This window comes from Crassostrea angulata, chromosome 7, assembly GCF_025612915.1.
Source record: "Crassostrea angulata isolate pt1a10 chromosome 7, ASM2561291v2, whole genome shotgun sequence".
NCBI classification, from domain to species: Eukaryota; Metazoa; Mollusca; class Bivalvia; order Ostreida; family Ostreidae; genus Magallana; species Magallana angulata.
In genome coordinates this window covers 43,872,754-43,898,894 of record NC_069117.1, presented here as the reverse complement: position 1 = coordinate 43,898,894, position 26,141 = coordinate 43,872,754, and the positions used below count along the sequence as shown (strand labels likewise).

At 33.6% G+C, this 26,141-nt stretch overlaps 1 protein-coding gene across 2 annotated transcripts; it reads right to left on the bottom strand.

Annotated features, from left to right (window-relative positions):
• Positions 1 to 12: 12 nt before the first annotated feature.
• LOC128157173 (transient-receptor-potential-like protein) lies at positions 13 to 26,141 on the bottom strand. Of its 2 annotated transcripts, none has more exons than XM_052819602.1 (11): positions 25,931 to 26,141; positions 19,178 to 20,132; positions 15,768 to 16,110; positions 15,207 to 15,654; positions 14,647 to 14,842; positions 14,144 to 14,359; positions 5,794 to 5,841; positions 4,981 to 5,046; positions 3,505 to 3,570; positions 3,297 to 3,412; positions 13 to 1,406 (listed from the first exon to the last, which is right to left on the bottom strand). In XM_052819602.1, exons 2-11 carry the CDS (start codon positions 20,114 to 20,116, stop codon positions 1,058 to 1,060), a joined length of 2,787 nt encoding a protein of 928 aa, XP_052675562.1. In that variant the 5' UTR covers positions 20,117 to 20,132; positions 25,931 to 26,141; the 3' UTR covers positions 13 to 1,057. The 2 variants fall into 2 exon arrangements, with proteins under 2 accessions (XP_052675562.1, XP_052675563.1); XM_052819603.1 differs by having other exon boundaries at positions 4,990 to 5,046; positions 25,931 to 26,140.

The window sequence follows — 26,141 nt, the reverse complement described above, 5'->3', positions numbered from 1 at the left end:
TATTTTATAACATTTCTGTATTATTTCTGTAAATCTTTATTGTATAAATTACAAACAAAATGGTATCAGGTCTTGATGTACTACGATCACATATGGCACATGATTTAAGCATGAGTGATGACATTCAGGAATCAGACAATATTCTTACGTTACCGCCATCGCCCCATGATGACCGTTTGATCACCTGCATCAGACAGTGTGTTATACTGTTGCTACAGTTTAAACGAATTCAATTTTTAACAAAACAATAAAAACTACACTTAAAATACCACAGTTAAAATCTTAATGAGATAGAAAACAAAAAGCATCAATAATAAAATATAAGCTAAAATTTAGACACCTCTCAACACACTTCTAGCACAGTTCACCAGTCAATCATCATTGTGACACATTGCTTCCAAAAATAAAACTTAAACAAGGAAATGCTCTGGATATTTTTTCCACTGAATTGAATTCTAGTCCTTCAAACATCAATTCACAGTTGGAAAAAGAAAAAAAAACCAATCAGACACTGGAATGTACAGGAGTTAGTGGAGCCAGGAATGACAGGTACAGTATCACAAGTACTTTATCACAACTACAATATCACAAAATGTCTCTATTTGAAATAAAAGTCATAGCTGAGTGGCTAGTTTATAACAGTCCACACACAGCTTTACCACAGTACATGATAACTATATAACCATTAAATATCTAAACTTTTACATGTAATCATGAATATCAATTCAAAATTAAAAATTAAGGATAGCAATTTTATTTTCTTAGGACACAAAGACATACAATTTGAGTATACTCTTTACATAAAAAAGCAAGATCTATGTATTTCAATGATATTCTTTCTCTTCTGAAAACTTTAAAAGCAATGCTACAGGACGCCAATGGGCTCTAACAACAAAAATTTGAATACATTATTCTTGCAAAAATTTGGTCTCCATTGACATTCAAGTTTACATGGAGTGAAAAAAAGACTATCAAGAACATTCTGAACCTCTTGTTTTGCTAAAATGTTATACAATGAAGGTGCAAAATGATTCAAAATTAAATGAACCTATGTAAGTTACAGTTGTGTGTACAGATGTGTTGTGTAGAGATCTGAGTCAATGGATGGTAGTCTTTCCACTCCCTGAAAAGGCTGTAAATTGTCCTGTAACCTGGAACAAATTCCACTGATTATGTCCTCTTTCAACTGCTCAAGGTCATTAGAAGACAACATATGACCCCTGTCACTGATATGCCCTCTGACCTGGGAATTACTCTGGGGACTATGACCTTGATACCCCCCTGTTTGCTGTGGGTAGCTGGCCCTGTTAAACTCCTGTATGATGGACAGGATTTCTTGTTTCGTACTTTGCAACAGAGAGACAGCTAGGCAAGATTCTCTTTTTCTGTCGGCTCTTAACTCAAATCTGCAGAAAAAATAAGAGTAAAAAGAACACCATAAAAGAAAGAAAATGGACTTTAAACATGCGAGAATATCCAGAAATTAACTTGGACTATACTCTGTCCAAAAATATCACCAATTCATGTTTTGTTGAATTATTTTCAAATACCCAGGATTCAAATGATGTTCATTCAAAAGTATGAAAAAATTCAAAGATTTCTCCGTTGAAATGCCCCCTTTAGCTTATCAGGTTTCAATACATGGCTAAAAAATGTGATGTCCATGGGGATTTTGTATTGCAGCTGACCCTGATGAAAAATTATGCAAGCTATTCCCAGTGATGACATCATGTCAAACACTCTAACCTAAAATAGCTGTAAAATCTCAACCCTCCAGGATAGTTTTCGATTAAATATTGAGAAACACTATATATACTTTCAGTATTGCTCTAACAATATGACCAACCCATAAAACATCTTCATACATTTAACCGATAATGATATCTTTACTTTCAAAGTTCTTTTAATCATTCTTGTCCACCTTTTCTATGGGAAAAACAGGTGCTGTTGGATACCTAAGACATGAACGTTAATGTAACTGAAACTAGAGATGTCCAATTTGATCTTTAATAAACCATCCTCATTCACAGCTGAGACGTGAACAATACCTGAGACTTGAGATGTCCTGTTTGATCTCTAACATTACCTGAGACTAGAGATGTCCTGTTTGATCTCTTACATTACCTGAGACTAGAGATGTCCTGTTTGATCTCTTACATTACCTGAGACTAGAGATGTCCTGTTTGATCTCTTACATTACCTGAGACTAGAGATGTCCTGTTTGATCTCTTACATTACCTGAGACTAGAGATGTCCTGTTTGATCTCTTACATTACCTGAGACAAGAGATGTCCTGTTTGATCTCTAACATTACCTGAGACAAGAGATGTCCTGTTTGATCTCTTACATTACCTGAGACTAGAGATGTCCTGTTTGATCTCTTACATTACCTGAGACTAGAGATGTCCTGTTTGATCTCTTACATTACCTGAGACTAGAGATGTCCTGTTTGATCTCTTACATTACCTGAGACAAGAGATGTCCTGTTTAATCTCTAACAATACCTGAGACTAGAGATGTCCTGTTTGATCTCTTACATTACCTGAGACTAGAGATGTCCTGTTTGATCTCTTACATTACCTGAGACAAGAGATGTCCTGTTTGATCTCTAACATTACCTGAGACAAGAGATGTCCTGTTTGATCTCTTACATTACCTGAGACTAGAGATGTCCTGTTTGATCTCTTACATTACCTGAGACTAGAGATGTCCTGTTTGATCTCTTACATTACCTGAGACTAGAGATGTCCTGTTTGATCTCTTACATTACCTGAGACAAGAGATGTCCTGTTTGATCTCTTACATTACCTGAGACAAGAGATGTCCTGTTTCATCTCTAACAATACCTGAGACTAGAGATGTCCTGTTTGATCTCTTACATTACCTGAGACTAGAGATGTCCTGTTTGATCTCTTACATTACCTGAGACAAGAGATGTCCTGTTTGATCTCTAACATTACCTGAGACAAGAGATGTCCTGTTTGATCTCTTACAATACCTGAGACTAGAGATGTCCTGTTTGATCTCTTACATTACCTGAGACTAGAGATGTCCTGTTTGATCTCTAACATTACCTGAGACTAGAGATGTTCTGTTTGATCTCTATTACCAGAGACTAGAGATGTCCTGTTTGATCTCTTTTACCTGAGACTAGAGATGTCCTGTCTGATCTCTAACATTACCTGAGACTAGAGATGTCCAGTTTGATCACTAATATTACCTGAGACTAGAGATGTCCAGTTTGATCACTAATATTACCTGAGACTAGAGATGTCTTGTTTGATCTCTAACATTACCTGAGACTCGAGATGTCTTGTTTGATCTCTAACAGGTCGTCCTCATTCACTCCGTCCAGCTGTCTGTCCTTCTTAAATTGATGGATGTACCGGCTCACTAGTCTCCTCATAATGTCCTGTAAAATAAAGTTTAATATCAACAAAGTTCTTCAAAAAAAAATTTCTGTCTTGGAAATAACCTTTTATATGCAACATAGACGTTTAATACCTGATAATGGTTTTCATCATTAGATCTGATACTTGTCTGGTTTTGTAGTGGAGGCTGGTACTTGATCTGTAATAGATATAAACTACTATAACTTGATATGTTTTTTTTAAATTAAATGCTTTAGTCTCTGTAATTTTATACTTCTATGACTAATTTTTTTGTTTCTGAGAGTTCTGTATGATGAAATTAAAAAAAAAAAAAACTATTTGTGAGTAGAATCTCAGCAAAGAAATGAGAAAAGCAGCATGCTAATGATACTAATTTTTATATTCTTTCATCATGGTCAGATTAGTTCAGATCAAAACACACTTGTTTTGTTTTTTATTCATATGAGTCACACTTGAGTCACAAACTCATTGGGACCCATAAACAAGAGGCCCATGGGTCACATAATGACCTGAGCACCAACAGCCATGATAAAATCAGATTTATGGAGTCATATACAAAATATCTAGACAATGTAGTAAAATAGATTGAAAAGAACTCAAGAATATTTAGATCAAGAAGATCAAGAAGAACTATTCATAAAAAATTAATCTACATCAAACCATCAACACCTTATCTAGGATCACAGTCTAAAAAACTGAGAATAAACAAATGTCAACATGCTTGCTTATAAGTACATGTAATACCATATATTATAACATTTGAGTTTTTGAGAATAATGAAATTTATTTTCATTGTAAAAATTCAACAACAATCCCACCCTCCTCTGTCCCATTGTGGCCTCATTCTACCCCTGGGGGTCATGGTTTGAACAAATTTGAATCTACACTACCTGAGGATGCTTCCACAAAAGCTACAGCTTTTCTGGTCAGATGGTTTTTGAGAAGAAGATTTTAGAAAAATACCAACAAGTGTTCAATAATTCTAGATTATCTCTCCTTTAAAGGGAACCTGGCCCTACATTTGAACTAACTTAAAAGCCCTTCATCTAATGATGCTTTGTGCCAAGTTTGGTTGAAATTGGCTCAGTGGTTCTAGAGAAGAAGATGAAATTGTGAAAAGTTTTCATCAACAACAACGAAGACGACAACGACAGACAACAGACAAATTTTGATTAGAAAAGCCAAAGGCTCAGGTGAGCTAAAAAATACCTTGAGAGATATTTGAAAACTTTAGATAAAGAGGTCATATAACTCATTCAAATAATTGTTTAGGATGGACATTTAACTTATTGCATGCAACATAATATTCAAAGAAACTAATATTAAGCTGTAATATATTAGAAAATTTCAAACGATAATTGAACTTATCCACTCTCGATATACCTCTACTATTAAGAAATAATGCGAAACAGACACACCATGGTAAGTAAAAGAACAGCAGATGATGCATGATAAAGTAAGATAACACATAAGGAATATATACTAGTGCCCCATAAAGTAAGCTACATTCAAATGGACATATACTGGCCTTGACAGACACTTAAGATACACCGTGAATAAAGTACATTCTACATTTCAATGACCTTACTTTACTGACCTCCTGAGGCAGGCTCTCTGATTTGATATTTATCCTTGTCTGAATCACAGCCTCTGTCTGCAATCAAATTGTTGGGGGTGATTACTAAACATTCATTCTACTGTATATTATAACTCATACATAAATTAAAAAAAAGGGGAAGGGGGGGGGGGTGTAGTCAGCCCCCCACCCCCAGCAAACACAACTATAAACTATCTCAGAACCCCCCCCCCCCCCCCCCCCAACCCAACCCAACTGGAAACATTTCTGGATCCAAACATGAGCTCTATTTCATGTACATACAGGTAGTTGAAATTTGTTAAAGATATTTTTCTTCCCCCAACATTTAGATTCAAGTACTAAATGTGATAACTGTAAAGGATAATAGTAAAGGTTACATGAAAAGTACAGAATAAATGCAACAATATGTAGTACTAGAAGTGGCAGTACTTGTCAGCATATCATCTATAAACACCCAAACCTTCCCAAAGATAGGTTACTGTAGATTCCTTATATTTCACGAGTACTTAATTCCGCGATTCAACCGTTCTGCATCAAATCACAAGAATATGAAATCGCGAACACTAGATTTTTATCATAGTTTCTGTAGTTTACACCTGTCAGAAAAATAACAGCGAGATTTTAAAATCTGCGAGATGTGCCTATCGCGCATTTATGCGGATATTAATTCACATGTTTAATTAGGAATTTACAGTAGTTTATATGCTTATTTCTCCTTTCAGAAAAACAATGGTGAAGTAATTTCATGCAAATAGGATCAAACAGTTATCTAACGACTATTTTAAATTCTGTCTATAGACTTACCGTGTTAATTTCCACAAAGTCTCGTATAGGTAATGTTGTAGGAACAGGCTGTATGTAATTAAACAAAAACAGAATCTCAAAATTCATACTCACAATTAACATCAATGAATGCAAATGGAAAATGAAGAATGATAAATGTTTTGTTTTACACTAAATTCTTTTCATTTAAGTGATGTTTTTAAACCCTCATTTTTTAATAATGATGTTTTCAATAAAAATTTGATTACTTGTAAGGAAATATAAAAAGATTATACATTAAGGCAGATTTAAATCACTTACAGATAAACAATTATCTTAAAAACAATATAAAAAGATACCAAGAAAATAGTACTATGCTTCACTTTCATAAAAAACAAGTTCATTATTAAATTATTATGAATTACCTATAGGGTAAAAAAAAATCTGTACATCCATCTAGGGCCCTTGAACTTTGTCTTAACCATGCATTACAAAATATATGTACTTTGCATTTAACCTTCGAAAATAATTTCTACTGTATAATGTTACAAATGTTCATGGTGAAAAACCAGTAGCTAATAGATTTACATTTAGATAATAGATGGTCTTCTTTCATTTAATAATGAAATAACTAAGTTCATATCACAGATACATAATTACCAGGGGTACAGTTATTAAAGCACTAACAAGAGGCCCATGGACCACATCTCTCACCTGTGGAACAATAGCCATAATAAAATCAGCTTTATGGAGTCATATACAAAATATATTGACAATGTATGTAGTAGAATAGATTTGTGAAAATAGATTTTCAAATTTTTCTCCAGATATTCTAATGTTAAGCATTAAGCCCTTTTTGTAACAGGATGATTTCATAGCCATTACATTACATATTAAGCTTCACAATTCTAGAGATGATCTTAACAATTGCTCGTAGATATATATATTTACCTACATCAGGCTTTCAACCCTTATGGGGCCCAATAATTGTCCAGGGGCCACAGTCTAAACAATTGAGAATCAACAATATGTCATATAGCTTGCATATATTTTTACACACGAGTTTTTGAGAATAATTCAAATTTTTTTCCAATGTAAAATTGGATCCCCTTTTGTGGCTCACCCTACCCCTGACGATCATGATTTGAACATGATTGAATCTACATTACCTGAGGATGCTTTTAATCTCCCTTTGAAAGAGGGTGTGGCCCTTCATGTTAACAAACTTAAATTCCTTCATTCAATAATGTCTTGAGCCAAATTTGGTTAAAATTGGTTGAGTGGTTCTGGAGAAAAAGTCGAAAATGTAAAAAGCTTACGGATGGACAGACAGACAGGCAGACAGATGCCAGACAGAAAGTGATCAGAAAAGCTCACTTAAGCTTTCAGCTCAGGTGAGCTAAAATTGTTTCATTTCAGCTTACTAATTACTGACTTACTACAATTCACTATTTTTATATTGTATGTTAAATTTGGGAAAATATTTGTTTTGTCGAATACTACAATGTTATATGTTTCCTTAAGGTACCTCACTACACCTAGACTTGTACTTTTTAAGACACTACGTCACAAGATGGCGATTTAAATGTTTTGTTAAACTGTTTATATCGTTCCATTGGGTTGTATATCGTCATAGCTCAGTGGTTAAAGTATTGGGCTTCTGAACCGCAGACCATGAGTTCGAATCCGCCTGGAGCTTTTGTTCATGTTTACTGATTCAGAATTAAATTTTCCAAAATGTAATGTTTCATCCAAAATTGCACATTTTTTTGCCTGTTTGACTTAAATACCCCGGTACTTCTTATCCATTATGACATCTATCACAATCAAGTAATTTCCTGCTGATTTGAGAAAATATTTCAAGGTGTAGTGAGCCACCTTAATATATTCTGTATTTCAAGTCATTAAGATAGTGTGTTTGTTTATTGCAATACTACATCTAATTTAACATGGCTTAGAACATTTATATATCCTGATATAATTTCTCAAATCAGCATAAAACGACTTGGTGATGAGATAAAGCATAATGCATAACAAGTATACAAGTCAAATAGGCAAAAAAATAAGCAATTTGGGTCTTCTTCAAAGTCATAAAAAATCAATGAAATTTCACTGAATGAACTCAAGGACTTCAAATATCATCCAGAAACTAAAGTACTACATTATGAAACTGATGGATTGATAAACGGATGGCTGGACAAACACTGATGGGGAGACCCAAACCATCTTCACTGCTTTTAGTCAAAAGTAGAGATTATTGAAAAATTTGAAAAGCTATCTCATCTTCATCCCTGGAATGCGTTTTATATTCTTTCCAAAGATTGATTGATTTCTAAATCATTTTGTCTAAAATGCAAAAAACAACACAAAAAATCAACATCAACCAAAACCTCAAAAACACTGATTTACTAACTTAACTAAGAAATGTATTACATGCTTGCTGTGGCGGAAATGTTTATTTGAGTTGGTTGAGCAAAATATGTATATTCCAACTTGCACTAAAAATTCTATACAATTAAAGTTCATCATCAATAATTGTCAAATTATCTTATATCTTTAAGACAAGTTACCGGTAATTTTTGTCACAATTTATGATTAAATGTGTAAGCTAAAACTGAGGGTTAAATGTCTTAATTATCAATCACTTAGAAATAGATATTTGATTAACATGGAAGTCTCACATGTCAATCAAAACTTAATCCTACCCAAATAAACACAATTCACAGTCAAAATCAGACAGGCCAAGGATCATGTCTAATGATAGGAATGCAAATTACAAACACACAGTTAAAATCACTGCTCTAACCTATTTTAATCTGGATGCAAATTAAATATCAAAATTCACGAAAGCCAATTGAGCTCATTTTCGTAGGTAAAAAAATTATTGTTCTTCATATGAGTTGTTGTATGAAATGACAATATTTATATTGAAGTTTAGCGATAATTCGGGAAACTAACGCATTTATTCGCAAAAGTTACGCATAATATCGTGAAAGTTTTGCATTTATTCGCGAAACTAATGCGTTTATTTGTGAAAGTTTTGCATTTATTCGCAAAACTAACGTGTTTATTCGTGAATTTTTTTTTACCTATGAAAATGAGCTCAATGGGCTTTCCTAGAAATTAATAGTCTGACAACAGAAAAAGACATTTTGATGATGACCATGTCAAAAGGCCCATCTTTAATAAAGGTCATCAGGATGAAAAGCATTTTTAAAAGTTGACTTTACATTGAGTCTTTGACCTAACCTATGACTTAAAAATCTCTTTATCGCGATAAGATCTTTGCATGTTTGATTTTCAACAAGTACTCTAATGGTATAGTATAAAGCATTAGAATTTTTTTAAAGGTTTTGTATGACATTGATCTCTGATCTACAAACTGTTCTAATGAATAAAGGTCACTGCACACCATATACTGTAAACCAATTTTTATTTGCGGCGACTTTATTTCGCGATTTACTGCCAATAAACTGGTTCGCGACGACTAATGTCCGCGACCAAGCCTTATCCAGATTTGCATTGTTATAAAAACTATAGACAAAGGATTGGTTCGCGGCATGAAATATTTGTGATGACAAGGTTCTTGCTAACCTTGCGAAAATTTCTTGCACGCGAATAAAACTTGGTTTACAGTATGCAAAAACACTCTGTTGGTGAAGTATGAACCAGCAGGTGAGCTAAAAAAATGATATATGACAATCATAGCAGCAAGTCCATACACAACTTTTCTTTCTCTTTGATCCCTTGTTATATAGTGCCTTTTCCCCCTAGCCATCTTTCCCCCCGGAAAAATGGCTATATAGCAGTTCTTCCCCCCGGAAAAATGGCTATATAGCAGTTTTTCCCCCACGGAAAGCTGACTATATAGTGGGCTTTCCCCCTTTTTATAGCCAGATTACCCCCACGGAAAACCTACTATATAGTGGATTTTCCCCCATTTTTACTTTCCGGCCATGTTTATTGCGGACCATTCGTGACAATAATTTGCAATAACTGATATGATATTAATTTCTCACAAAAAAGGATAATTATGGCATTTATTAATACATAGAATAAAACACGTAAGAACACATTTGGGTGAAAATACGCTGGTTTGGAAATTTAATTTTCCAATGTATTACCATCAATGTATAAGCTTCTCCCAGGGAACTAACTGACCAATCTTGACTTAATTTTGTAGAGGAAGGGAATAAAAAGTGGAAATGTATTACTCCCTTCGTCCAAAAGGCTATCAATTTTAAATTAATACCGTTAGAATTGACGATCTTAAAAACAATTATATATTTCTTCTTCTAAATATCAAACGAGAGATAGGGTTTACCATTTCGTTTAAAAGTTACGCATATTCATATTTTAAAGCAAATTTCTACGAAACGCGAGATATTATGATTTAAACATTTTAAAAAACAATGAAATGTCTTCACAACCAGAACAATGTCGGTATCTTTGCTGGTTACTTTGGAAAATGTGAAATGGAGCCTGAACTAACTTTATGTTTATATTGTCACTCACTATTTGCTAATTTTTCCACTTTTAAGTTTGCAACGTGATTTATAAATATACAATTTTGAAAACGATGCCATTTAAATCAAGATGTACGATTCCATTACCTGAAAAATTTATACTATTTGTTTCATATTTTTGCAATAAAGATTTACTTGTGTACCATATTATTTCTTCGAACAATTAAACAAGGGTAATTAAAAATCCAAAAAAAAAACAACAACAAACAAACCAAAAAACAACCAACACATATATTGTGATTTGAGCTGACTTTTTTCAAATATAAGCTTGTTTTTCTAATCAACTAACAAGTAAAGAAGTAGTATATGCGCTTAGGTTGGTTATTTATTTTTGATTTTCGGTTTCTCCTTTTATGAATTAAAGTTCATTGATTTATTTATCTAATTATTTATTATATCATTAGTCATCTTATGAATTGATTAAATGTTTTGAGGAATAATGAATTTTACCCGCGTACCTTTTTAAAAAAATTTGTTCGTAAATTTAAAAAAAAGCAGCAGAATTAAACGTAATTTTCAAAATATATGAGTGGTTGTGTATTTTTAAATGATGGTTTTACTTTTAAATGACCGTAAAATATGTTCATGTGGTCATCTATAGTTTTTGAGATATAGGGCCCTAAAAATACATATTCTTTATAATTGGATTTCAAACATCGGGCTCAAAAACAACAAAGGCTCCTACCCTGCATGGGTGTCATTTTCTAGTGGTATACCACTATCACTGTGAAAATATGGTTAATTGGTCATCTCTAGAATTTGAGATTCGGGTCCACACTCATAAAACACTATTCAATCATTATGATGGGGTTTTAAACATCGGGCCCTGAAACATCAAGGGCCCCTACCCTGATGGCTGAAATTTTCAGAGTCATCTTCAAGTGGTAAACCTTTGCCACTATAAAAATATGGTGATATGGTCATCTCTAGTTTATGAGACATTGGACCCTAAAGAATATGCACTATTATTATCATAATAGGATTTTAAAAATCGGGCTCTGAAACATCGGAAACAAAATTTCTCTAAAACAGAGGTTTAGCCTGGATGAAATTTTCACAAACAGACAAACAGTCTGATAGATTTATCAAGAAATTCTTAAAACATTCTCGTTTAATACAATTTCAGAACACATGATTATGAATATAAGTGTATTTTTCAATAAATTACCTAAATTAAGTTCTATGTGTAATTCCATTACACACATGTTCAACTTTCAGCACTGTCTATAAAGATGATAAATCGGCAAAACGAAGCTTAACCTGTACAGATGAATGCAGATATACATGTATGCAACATGGGAGTGTAGAAACATTGATTTTAATCCTTACTAGATTTCCATAAATATTTTTTATAAAATCTTAACCAAAAACGTGCGGGAGAAACCCTACTATGGGGGAAAAGCTACTATATAGTAGCTTTTCCCCCCGGGGGGAAAGGCTACTATATAGTAGGTTTTCCGGGGGGAAAAGCTACTATGGGGGAAAAACTGCTATACAACACCCTGCCATATTGCTTTAAAGTATGTATAAAAGTTTCTTTAGTGTAATGAAAAAAATTATTTTGTCATTATGTCAAGTGATGGTTGGTTTTCATCAAATCAAATTATGAGAGAAAATAATTTTTCATTATTCATACAAAAAATAATATTATATAACCTTTAAATGCATTACTGTAACCCATTTCCTTGAATTCTGGTTACCTGTAATTATCTGCCACCACATAAAGATTTAAATGTGACCGAATAATAAAAATTAGAAACATATGCAATAAGCATGAAAGATCAACTCAATGACACTTTTGTAATGCAAAATGATTAGAAATTAATGTGCATTGTGTTTTTGTATTTTTTTTCAATCTGAATAAATTGAATGCGTAAGTATAATTTTCAAATACAAAGGTAATTTTAGGTAAAATTCACAATACAGTTTGATCACTTTTCCTTTAAATACTAAAGTCAAACTTGACAAAAACATACTGGACATATTTGACACCAAGGTAAATTAATAATTATGTATTGGTACGGTGTACACGTGTCACACTCTTGGGAAGTCAAGGTCAGTTGACTCTAATAAGTTAATTTCTAGCTTTCACCAATTCTTATCAATATTACAGTAAAACTCGTTTATTACGAACACTGATAGTGAATTCTCGGATATAGCAAAGTTTTTTGAGTCCCTGGTAAAATTCTTAACAAATCTTTGCAAAATTTTACTGTTATAATGAATTCGGATATAATGAATTTACGGATATAGCGAACTCATTTTGAGTCCCTTAAAGGTGAATAAAAATGAAATTTGAAACTTTTATAACAAATTTCTACTCATTTTGAGTCCCTTAAAGGTGAATAAAAATGAAATTTAAAACTTTTATAACGAATTTGTTTACAGTTAAAAAAGTTTGCATCAATATTTAAGATAATGTTTGCATTAATATTTAAGATAATGGTTTGAATGAATTTATTTTCATAAATATTTTTCAATTCACAATCTGATTATTTACGGTATCAAAGTAATGTATTTTTATTTGAAGCCCCAATTAACAAAAATTATAGTCTGGTGAAAGAAAACGTGTATATAGTGAATTCGCAATAGTTATTAATACAAATTTGTTATACGGATATAACGAATTACGGATATAACAAAGTAAATCAATTGGTCCCTCGAACTTCGCTATAACCAAGTTTTACTGTAGGTGTTAAAGTTGTAATTGGGACAGCTTCATGTTGTGATGTACTTCCTTTCATAAATGATTAAATCAAGTATAATTTAATGAACTTTTTTTTTCACAATATTGTTACCTAACAGCATAGTGCAATGAGAAAATAGTGCAATGAGAAATAGTCAGTGTTAACTACAAATTGGTAAGCCTGGGGCTTTTTTATTTTCCAAAATATTTTCAAATATACTTTTTGGTCAAATATTGTTGAATTTGAAAATTCTAAACCGGTGAGAGTATTTTGATAATCGTGCACTTTTATCCACGTTAGTATTGACGTTAGTAGGTGTCACATACCACATGCACTTGAAGTTAAATATCATTACAGTAACTGAACACCATTGCGAGGGTTTAAACTGGTTCAATTAAGTTTCTGATGTCTGCATTTTTTGAAAGCTGATAGACGGTTTTTCATATAAAAAAAAAACCATTTGATTAAATACATTGCATTGATACACAATACAAGCACATATATATATTCTAATATAAAAGGTTTTGATAAATGACAAAACATAAGGTAAATCAATACTGTCACTCAAACCAGATAAAACTCAACATTACTGGTACCTACAAGTTAACAATTTAATGGTATATAGAATCAAAAATCCAGTTCCTTATAAACTTCCACTTTTCAATTATTTTTAAGCTATCAAATACAGCAATATTTCTTCCAATTATCATATACATGTACATTGTTTTTCTAAAACTTCCAATTAGAAATACAATATGCTAGTATAGTTAATTTCTCTGAAATAAATCAGGTTGTGGACTACATACAGTTGTAGAATGATATTAGATCAAATAAACAGAACCTGTGTCCTAGCTGTGTGATCTAGTACCACCATTAAATAATTATTGAAGTGAAAGTTATATATTCAGGTACCCCAAAGAATCTTTCAGTTGAGCCTCCAATACTGCTAAATTATTTGTGATTCTTTTAAAGTACAGTATTTGTGCACTCTCAATATTTCATACATTCTGGTTAAAATTAGTTCTGTATTTTTTATTTTCTCCAGTTTGCTTTTGTTGACACAATATTGTACTGCTAATATATGATATAAGATACTGAATGGTATGAAAAAAAGAAGGACATCAGTAGAATAAATTACAAAAAAAAACAAGTACAATACACCATTGACTCTTTCCTTACCTTTACACTGCTAATGGAGGTTCGTCGCTTCGATCTGGTTAAGGGTCGGCTTTTGTTGATGCAGGAACTGAGGAAGTTTTTGAAGAAGGATGCAGCATAATAGATGGACTTGGGGCTAATGATCAGATTGAAGGGGGAAGGAAGGGTGGATCCCTCGTCAAAGTAACCCATCCATAGCTTGGAGCGAGAAAACTTCCACTCCATGTCTGCATGGTTCTGAAATACATGTTCAAACAAATCATCAAGTCAGTTTTTTGCCATTTCTTTTTTTACTAGTCTATATCTAAGAATACAGTGAAGAACATTGTCTTAAATATTTTTTTGACTATGAACTACACTGGATAGAGATTTCAAAATAGCAGGTAGTTCAAGTCGGATTGGGAATTAGATGCTGATTATTGTGCTCTACAACATCATTGAATCAAAAAGTTGCACCCATTCCCAATAAAAACAATTGCTTTTGATATCACCCCTTCCTAATTTGATTGAGTAAAAGGACTTGCCTCAATATTCTGGAATGAGTTTGACATCATGGCAATCAGCATGTTGATGAGAACAATTATAGCCATACAGTGGTACAACATGAACATCAGGCGCCCCAGCATTTCAGTGAAGGTCTGGCCATTCTGGATCTTCAGGTCATGCTTCGCAGTGATCCCAAACAGTGACCAGTACAGGGTAGCATAGCTCTCGCCAAGCCTCAAATAATAAAGCATTATGATTTTAGATAAAAATCGTGCAATGAAATCTTCAACCAAACACAGATCAAGTAAGAAGAAAATAATCCATTTAAAACAGTTTTATAAGCCAAACAAAGGTAAAATGTATTTTAATTATGACTCAATGGATTTGTATTTTAAGCATGCAGTTAGTTTGATGCAAAATCCATGGGCTAAACATGATGCCAATACATGTATTGACTTTCACAAATCCTGAAAATGTAAAAGGAACTTTGGTTGCTTCCTAGGCTTCAAATTACATTCTTACACTGTCAAGTCTTTTCTACTGTTACTTTATCAAATCAATATGCATGCAAGAGGTAAGTCTGATTACATGTACTTACGACACAAATGCCACTGGGTCCTCAGGAACGCGGCTCTTGTAATAATACCAGTAGAGCTGAGTCATTCCACAGGCAAAGGAGGTTAGGACCAGAAAGAATATAAACAGGAACTTCCCGATATCTATCAACATACAGCCCAGCGATATCTGGAGGGGTCCGAGATGCTGATTAGCCTGAGCCAGGTATATGATTCGAGAAAAGCTAAACACATTGGCCACTGCGAACAGCCCCTCTGCTAGCAGAGTAGGGTCTACAATGGGCCAATCTTTTCTAGGAATCTCTCTGTCACCATATCTACCCGATTCAATTTGAACATATGCAACAAATCTTAGAGAAAATGTTGCTAGATAAAGTGATAGCATCATAAAGTCCAGCCAGTTCCACCACTGTCTTGTGTATGCTTTTAGACCTTCATCCCACAGCTGTTTGCACTCAGCCCAAACAAAGCCTGTAACAAAAAGCTGGATCTAATCAAAAGCAAAATAAAACAATGTCAGAAAATTTATCTTTCTCAAAAATAATGCTTATTTGAGGATAAAAATGTACAAAAGAGAATATTACCCATCACCCATAGGAAAATAAGCCACTCCAGTTCCGAGGGAGGGGGTCCCCTGGTATTTCCCCTGTCATTGGGGTTACTGATGTTTGTGGAGCACAGCACTAACAGAACCAGGAACACACCAAAAGAAGTGCTGTGATATAGAAACTTCATGAAAGGACTGCGCAGTAGTTGTCCTATCTTACTGCATGGGAATATGAGATAATACACCGCCATGAATGGAGCAATTAGGATCAGTCCCATACACAGCAAAAACTTGGTCAGGCCATTTCTCTTCCTCCATCCCGGAAGACCCTCGTACCAGATTGAGGTCAACAGTTGCTGACAGTGAGGGTGAGACACAAACTGAAAGTAAACATCAAGACATCAGTAAATTGATATTATTGTCAATTACCCTGCCTCCATATAGAATGCTATATTAACATATACACATATAATCAAACATTTGACACCATCTACAAATAACTGAAGAGCAGATCCAATTAAACTATTCTGGTTACAGAAATTTGACCTTGAACTTGATGAATGACCTTGAACTTTAGCAGCACCTTATGACCTCAACTTTCAGTATAACAGCAATTAAATAAATCCTTATGATGAACAAAGTTTATGTACTTCGAGAATAATGTTGAAGGAAGATTTTTATTTACCCTTCTATTTCAAAATAGGTTGGACAAATTAATTCAAGAACTTCATTGAGAAAAAATTTCCTCTTAATTATGTTCTACTAATGTAATGAGTAATTCAAGAGAGATAACACTTATTTGAATATATGCAAAACTTGCCACATTTGCAAAACGATTGATATCTTCCATTATCTTAATCGCATCTTTTAAACAGTCACATTGAACTACTGGCGTATACAATGATTTGACGCTAGCACCTAAAAGCACTGATCATTTATCACGATACTAAATGACTTGTCAAGACCCTGCAATGGTCTTAACAAATCTCATCAATTGTATATACCATAGTCTAACCTTTACAGATACAGAAAATGCATGCTGCTATCATGTTGCTGTTCAAAAACTATCATTAAGGAGAGACTTCTGCAATCACATAAGAGGATTCAAATGCTGTAAATAATGAGACTGACTGAAGTGACTGAAGGCTGATTGACTCAAAACTTAAGTGCTCGTGACTGTCCGCAGATTTTTATTTTCGTTTTGTTGGTGCTATGTAATAACTTTTTAAAACGTTGTGCTTTCAATACAAAAACCCCCATAATGTTGACACATGAATCGTTTTGGCTACATGTAATACCTAACAGATGAACATTAAACAAATGACAGACAGAAAGTAATCAGAATTTAAGAGCTCACAAGCTCTCAGCTCAGCAGTGCTAAAAAGTGGATATAAAGTGGCATTTTCATTTGAAAAGAACTTCTAATACCTGAAATATGATGATAAGAAAATAGTCATGGACAAAACAATACTCAGCAAGATGGTCCGTATTAAGAGTGTCCTCAACTATTGTACTGCGCCAGTCTCCATTACTCTTGAACTAATTGTCATAACGATACAAGATATATATCTTTGACATGAGATACACATATCAGAAACCAAGATATACAGAATATGAAATGTTAAGGAGAACAAAAAGAAGATCAGAAATCAATTAAAACAATATCTCTTATCTTTTATGCAGCAGAGACATGATATTGAACTGACGGAAATTTTTGTATGGTAAATTTCTGCAATATCTATATGTATAAAAGTGCTCATGTATGGGTTAATTTTCAGGGGAAAAATGTTAAGAACTATGAGTCAACGGTTGTAATGTTTTGCAGTACCTTTTTTGAAACTGTTTGTGTGGTAATAATGGTCATCACAAAATTCACATAAATTCCCCAACTCATACATTTCAGTAACAGACTTACCAAAAACCATGGTTCAAGGTCACTGAACACCCTTTACCCACAGGCACTCTGGCCCTTATTTTCAAAAGTAAGCATCATTTAAGATACACAACCCACTCGTGTCATTGAATGAAAGAAGTGAAGAATTTATTTTAATGGAAGAGACTGTGCATATGACAAAACATTTAAAAAAAAAAAGATAGAATGTATTTTGCTCCATGCTCTTATCTTAAAATTCTCTCTCTCTCTCTCTCTCTCTCTCTCTCTGTCTCTCTCTCTCTCTTGATGCATCATTCACTTGCTTATTATTCTGACTAATCCTTCAAAAGAAAAGAAAAAGAAACACTCATGTTGTTGACAATTTTACAAACTTTAATACTTTTATTGTTATGAAATGTGATGCTTCAATATTCCAATAAAGCCACAACATGCAGAGCTCATTATAAAGAAGAAAATGACACAACAAAAATTATCTTTTTTTTATGAAGAATTTTGTCATTAAGACTTTGTGCCATCACAAAAACACAGCACTAATGATTCTGGAATTGGAAATCCTGCAACTCCGTTACTTTATAATGAACAACATACAGCTAATCTACCCTGCCAACTGGTGAGAAAGTTGAGATATTTATTAAAAAGATTGACGGTCCATGTAATACAACAGTTTTATTGTTTCCAATCTCCTGTTACCACCCTAATAAGACCATGTATTCAATCACTATATATACATAAACTTTTTTTGATCCTGTATATGTATTTGATATTCTAACTACTGGTAAACTGAACCTTTGCAGATATATGTATTGTTGTCGTTTTGATAATGGTAATTTGAACCTGAGGATTGAAAAAATATACATAAATCAAGAGATCTATGGGCCAAACAAGAGAAAAGCTGTCAATGCGAGAGCAAACTGGGTTTTCTTTTGTGTGAACAGTATCCATAATCTATTTGTCAACCCTGAATTGATGAACACTACCTATCAAGAGAAATGGGGTACTCTATTTGAAATATTTTTGGCAAAATAATTTAAGTTAAACAGCTGGTAATTTTTCATAAATTATCTGAAATTAAAATCCTACCAATATGCACACTTCTGATATATGTACAATTAATCTGCAAAAGAACAACTTCCTATCTTGAAAACTGTAGGAGGAGTTCTCCGTATAATAAGGGTACCCTTTTGGCATCCCCCACCTGCCATTTTCACCATTTCAATAACCGAATTTTTCCTTTGGAAAACCCAGTTAAAAAAAACTCATTACATACATAAATTACTAACCAGCTGCAAATTTCTTTGACTGAAATAGCTTAAAAGATATCACTGAATACAAAAAAGCAGCCCATGGGCCATAACCATAATTCAATCTTATAAATGATTCCAGGGATGGGGATCACATATATTAATATTCAGAGTTAAAACAATTTTCCTTATCTTATGACACTATAAAGAGATTAGTTCAATGAAAAGTACAAATAAAAAAGATAGAATAATATTGGGAGTTTTTTACCCAAATAAAATTTTCTGTATCAAATTTTGAAAAAAAGGAAATACCTGTTTTTGTTCATATTTGAGTGCCAACTTCAGCCTGGACAGGGTGAGTTTCTCTGGGAAAGAGGTCAAGTCCAACTCCTCTTCCTCCTCTCTCTCATCCTCCGAGTCGGAGCTCCGGTTCAGAACAGCCATGACCTCCTCACTGCTGCGACACTGGTCCAACAGATCACATGCATACTTCTTACACTGGTCACTCAGCTGAATATAAGTGTCCTTGAACTCATTCTCTGTCAAGGCCAACTTCTGAAGTTCCCAGGACAGCTTGAAGGCTGTGAGGATGGGGTCAGTGCTGGTGAGGGATATCCAGGCAGGACTGGCCAAGGCTTTGTAGGAGTTGATACGAAACAGGGAATGTCTAAGACTGTCCTCATTGACCTTCTCCCGACAACCTTGACACGAGCAAGACAGCATGTGGGGAAACTCTATATTTGCCCCTCTGAGGAGAATCAACTGAAGGATCTCAAACTGATTACAATGGGCTGCCAATATAATTGGGCAGATGTCTGACGAGTAGTCTGAACTTTCTTCCCCTCTTCGTTTAGTTTTAGACCAATCAGGTCCAAGCATTTCCAAACTGATGCTTGGATGATCAATAAGCATTTCCACTATTCTGTAAACCCCCTCTCTGATTGCATACAAAAGAGCATCACCAATCTTAACTCCGTCCTGCTGCAAAAGAATCTCGACCAATTCCACGTTTTCATTATCGACAGCGATCTGAATTGCGGACCGTCCCAGCATGTTGGTGCAGTTGACATTGACGGGGTCGGGTCCCTGCAGGCACCGTATGACCGTGGGTTTGTCCCCTCGCTCTACCGCCTCCAGAAATACCCTCTCTTGTGTATTGTTCATCTGTGACCGTTTGAGTGGCTCCAAGGGCATGATGACTGGACTCCGAGTCTGGTAGCACCTGGTGTGAGGTTGACTGCCAGCCAGCATGTCTTGTATAAGCTACCTGTGAATTCAAGCACATACTGATAATATCCCTCGTATATCTACCACACGTAATTGGCATCATCTTTGCAAAGTATTGATTATGACTTTATGATATTTCCTGTTTTTTCTTCAATGTGAATGATGAGTTATTAGTACAGTATTGTTAAAACTATATATTACATGCCATATTCTGAGTTCCATTACAATTCCATTGACAAAATGCAGAACTAAAATGAGTATGCAGACAGGCTTGTAAGATTCTGTGACACATCAAATGAAACTAATGAACTCAATTTCTCTGAAGACTTCCTCTCGCAAATGACAAGATAACACAATCTAAGGACACTAAACTAATTATAAACAACAGTTCTCTTCACTGCAGAATAAAGTACACTGTGATCCCAATAGGTAGCCTCTTAAATTCCAGCATAACTGTTTATATAGACTTGTGTTCTTTTAATTTACCACACATGAATATAAAATGCTACATTATCATTTTACTATATCATGAAAGAAATATTTTTTAGTCTTCTTATTCAAAATATATTGAATGTACATTTTGAATTTCTATCCAGTTTGAAATCAGTTGATGAAAAAATAATAGACAAATGGACATTTCAATTCATATCATTGATAGTATTTTCTTTCATTGTTGTATGAAAATACATCCCGTGTTGTAGGATTTAAGTTACAATCAAAAAAATATCAACAGTTTGATTAAAAATCTCCAAAACTTAACACATGGGCACCTAAAATAGCAAAATAATTTCTCTGGAAGATCGAAGCATCTCTACCATTATGTAAGATAATGAAGATAACAGTAATACATGTACTATTATAAAGCATTATTTTACATATGCTCGCCAAGGGAATAATAAATGTCAAACTACCAATGTTTCAACAGCCTACTTTTTGAAATTGACTGACACTTAAACCTTGTAATGTTTTTTTTCCAATACAAGGGAATCTATTAACTTAATTGAAATACTGCCTACTGAATGTTTGTTATTAAATGGCTTGTCAGATACTGAATGGAATGGGAAAAGCATTCAGATAAATCAGAGAGAGAGAGAGAGAGAGAGAGAGAGAGAGAGAGAGAGAGAGAGAGAGAGAGAGAGAGAGAGAGAGAGAGAGAGAGAGAGAGAGAGACAGACAGACAGACAGAGAGAGAGAGAGAGAGAAAGAGAGAGGGGGATAGAGATAGACAGAGAGAAAGAAAGAGAATTGTGTCTTAATATTAATACTGACTAACCTGAAACACTACACTATCTGTTACAGAGGATTTTACTTAGCTTTGTCAGAATCAAGAGGATTAGAATTCAAAGCGCCTACAGTTCTGATAAAACGTTTGGTTTTTGTGCCAAATAAGCAAGTCTGGGTTTTTTCCATAAGGGTGGGGAGAATATTGACAGATTCTCACACAATATATGACACAAACAAGAATGACATGGCCAAATTTCAAATTAAGAGTATAAAGTCAATACAAATCCTCTTATTTCCATACGTTAACAAAGGCCATTGTACAGTACTAACAGGCAAAGCATGACTTCACTATGATAACTAATATATTTGGACAGTCTATTAAGGTGGAATACATCAAGAAAAAGTCACTCATATTAACAGTAAATTATTTGATTATGAAAGATATAATGATAAATAAACTGTACATATGTCAAACAAGCAAAAAAAATTGCAGTTTGGGGATGAAAAATGAATATCAAAAAAACTCAATTCAGTTAGTATAATAACAAAAGCCTCTGTGGGATTCGAACTCAGGATGAACGGATCACAAGCAGGACATTTTATCCACTTGGCTATGGAGTATTTTACATGTTGCCGGCGATAAAATTCTTTTAATAAAAAGAAATATCATTTCGATCAGAGATCAGCCATTATGTGATGATGTGTTATCCCACCTTAACTGACCATGACATACTGTTGGTGAAATATTAAGGTCAGACGACACGTTCCTCAATTTTAGATAACTTTTTCCAGGAATTTGTTAATGGTTTACAACTACTTTGACAAGCTTTTTTGCAAAATATTAGGGTACCTTACCAGGCATTTCTGCAAAATACTAGAGTATGCAATTTCCTACTAGTATATAATCTTCTTGAAAATACCCTTGAATTGCTGATATAAAAATAAATACATCTACAACACATCTAAATTCACTATAATAGAACTATATCTCCGCCGGGGCGGGGTTTTGAACTCACGACCTCTAGAACCTGTACGCTCCTGGCAGTGAGCGGCCACAGTTCTAACCACTCGACCATCTAGGCATATAACCAAATACAAGTAAATTTTGATCATTTTTAAAGTAATTACAAAATAAATTTTTTTTATTGGAACTCTTTATTACGAAGAGATACAAAAAAAATTCTCGAGGAACGTGTTGTCTGACCTTAAATTCTAGTAGAGACAAAAATTCATGGTCGACCTGCACAATTGATACATGTTAATAACATCTGGTGTTGTATCATTTAGTAGGAGAAATTAATGAAACATAAACTTTGTAAATTCAATATACCGGTAATTATAATAACAAATTATAATACCATATAATGGTAATAATATGATGTCATGTTTTATTATATTTTTCATCATCAGTCTTATTTTTTGAGTAGAACTAAAATAAATGAGACACCCTACAAATTGGTCTAGCATGACATTCAATCAAGAACCATGAGTAGCACCAAAGGTCATGTACAATAAAAATGCTTAAAAACAAAGTGACAGGGACGGGTGATTTTGCTTCCTTATAAGCGTTATTTATTATATCTCATTCTGTCAAGTCCACATGTAATAAAGTCATAAGGAATGAAAATCACTTTGCTGTTAGCATCAATTCATTATAAGCATGTTCACTTAACCATGTTTTACTGTAATGATGAGAAATCAATACACATACATAGAAGCATTTTCCCCCCTTTTGCTTTAATTTTTGCTCCCAAAGTTCTCTTTTTACTTAGTTGAAGAATCCATTAGTCCTCATGATCACTAAGTTGAGGAATCCATTAGTCCTCTTGGTCACTAGGTTGAAGAATCCATTAGTCCTCTTGGTCACATAGATGAAGAATCCATTAGTCCTCTTGGTCACTATAATTATGTTAAAAAATCCATTAGTCCTCTTGGTAACTTAGTTGAAGAATCCATTAGTCCTCTTGGTCACTATGTTGAAGAATCCATTAGTCCTCATGGTCACTTAGTGTAAGAATCCATTAGTCCTCATGGTCATTTAGTTGAAATATTCAAAACCCCGCTGTCACCAACTTTCCTCAAGTCAATACTCAGCCTCAAGTCAGAGTTTCCCTCTCAAATTGATGTACTTTCCTACTATGGATTTGTGTTGAGGTCTGAGTTGAATAATCCACAAAATTGGTGACGGCGGAGCCTGAACTGTCAGCTAAATTAATGCCCTGCCTAGTTTTTAATTTATTTTTTTTTCATATTGAAAACTAAGAGACAGACATAACTTTTTAACACTTAATCTTAAGACTTTTGATTTATTCCCAAAATGTTGTTCTATTGCTGAAATGATTGTAGAAATTATTACGTAATAATTTAGGTATGCATGGTGATATTTGTATGTATGGACAGAGGGTGTCTAGCTAGTACATCTTCTGAAACAATGGTATATATGCATACATGTATTTTTTTAAAAACCAATAAATGTTACAGTGACAATTTTAGTTACTTCTTTGAATTCAAGCATTCTTTGTGTAATTAAGAGGGGCAGATGATTCAAAATATTGACGAAACTGCAGACTGTAAATCCTCAATGCATCATCTATCAGAAAACCTTATTATAAAAGGCAGCTTATTATACAAAAGGCAACTTACAATAAAATGCAGCATGTTTAGCAACCAATTGAAATCAGCGTGTCTAATAATCTATTAAATTAAGGATGTCTAACAAAATGGTTATTGTTTATTAATGCATGGTGATTATTTGATAGTTTAAAAAAAAATGTAACATATGATGCAAACACTATTTTAAAAGTCTATAATCTAAAGCATACTTTTCCCTTTTAAGCCAAAAAAAAATTATCTGTGTTTCACGTTTCCCGACCTACCCTATTTTTTATGCGCCGACCCTTACACTTTTTTTTCCAAATCCAGATTACCAATCGTGATTGGTTAAACAATAGAGTCTTTACAATCGGAGTTTAAAAAAAAAAGCTTGTAACAATTCAAAAGAAAACACCACTTATCAATATCACCCTTTAAAGATTTCTAAGTGCAGTTCGACAGCATGGATGAAAGTTATCCTGGGGTATTTTAGCTAAATGGGTATCAATGCAATAAATAGTTTCTCATGGCAGTGATGTTATAAATTGATATAAAGATGTATACGAAAAAAGCAGAGGCAAAATTTTCTCTTTTTTTCAGGGTGTAGAGACTGCAGACATCGTAAGTCTTTGAATAGGCCTTACAAACTTTCTCATTGTAAATATAATTAAAATGTTGCAGTTCAATTGCAAATGAAATTTTAAAACCATTATTTATTCATTTTAAAAATTTTATTGAGGCGATTTAATTTTAAGGCTATCGTCTGATGAACCAGAACTTCCACTGTTTCTGAATTCAACACCTACATTCCACTTATGTATAGAAAAACCATATGCTAGAAAAGGAGAAAAAGCTCATTTTTTTTTTTTAAAGCCAACCTACCTAACCTTTTTTAAAATTTGATGAAATAGGAAACCCACATATATTTTTTTGGCCTTTTTGGGTATAGCACAGGATTATTATTTTTAACTTTAATGCAATTAATGTGTTGGAACAAAAATAAAACTGCATTTAGTTATTTTGGCTGACTGTTTGACATTTATCCAGACAATCAAATACATTTAAAAGTCTTTTATTGGAAAAATAAAATAGATTAAATTAAGTGGGGGGAGGGCTTCATAAAAGATAATCTGGAGTAAAAAGTAATGGTAAATTTCCTTGAGCTAGTCACATAAATTCAATATTTAGATTCTCATCCTGATTTGCAAAAAATATGGGACGGGTGGGTGGATTTTATTTTTTATTTCTAAATTTTTTTTTTTTCCAATTTATGTTCAGTTCTAGAAATACCAACTGCTCTATCCTTTTTTTAAATTGTTAATGCTAATATGAGTACAAAAACCAATATTTAATCTTTTAATTTCATTTTATTTCAACTTAACTGAACATGCATGAAGACACTAGTATCCTTATGATGATAAACATGACTGGAATCAAACGATGATCCACATGTTCATCAGCTATTAAAATGTACTAAATTTTTTGTATACCAACCTGATTTTTTTCCCCAAAATTTTTTTTGGCACAATTTAAAAAAAAAAATAAAATAAAATACATTGGGGTGGGCCGCTTTCAGACAGGTGAGCTAGGGTGAGAATCTAAAGATTAATTTTATATAGCCTAATTTTATGTAGCATATCAAGTATAAAGGTTAACACACCCTAAAGAAGCTTTTTTTTCCTTTACACAAATCTTGCAACAGACTTGGAATCTGATCTAATTAATTCCACAGAAAACCCAAAGCATGAATAGTTGCGATACACAATTTGAGTACAGGAGCATGTAATTTGTTATAGGAGAATATCCTTTGTCACTTTGTCAGCTCAGTTTACTTTGACTGTTTCAACAATAGCATATAGGGAAAAATTCAACCCAAAGAAAATTCTTCCTAATACTGAAAAAATGAAAAACTTGGCTTTATTTCCTCGAATTCATGAGAAAATTGTCTTACTTTAAGTTCACTTAGACCAGGTCATTTAAAATGATAAAAGTTAATTAAGAAAAAGAAAGAGAAGCACTCACTGCAGTTTTGTCATTTGATGAAATTATTCACTGGCCAGTAACCACATTAGACACAAAATCATTGGGCAATGGTCCCCCTCCATCTTCCGAAGGCATCTCTTGGCATCAAGCGGAGCTGAGAAATCAATAGACTCCAGGCTGTGAACAACATGCTCTCAGCATCATCACATTTCTGTCTTTCACACTGACACGCCATCTCTCAGCTGATTGG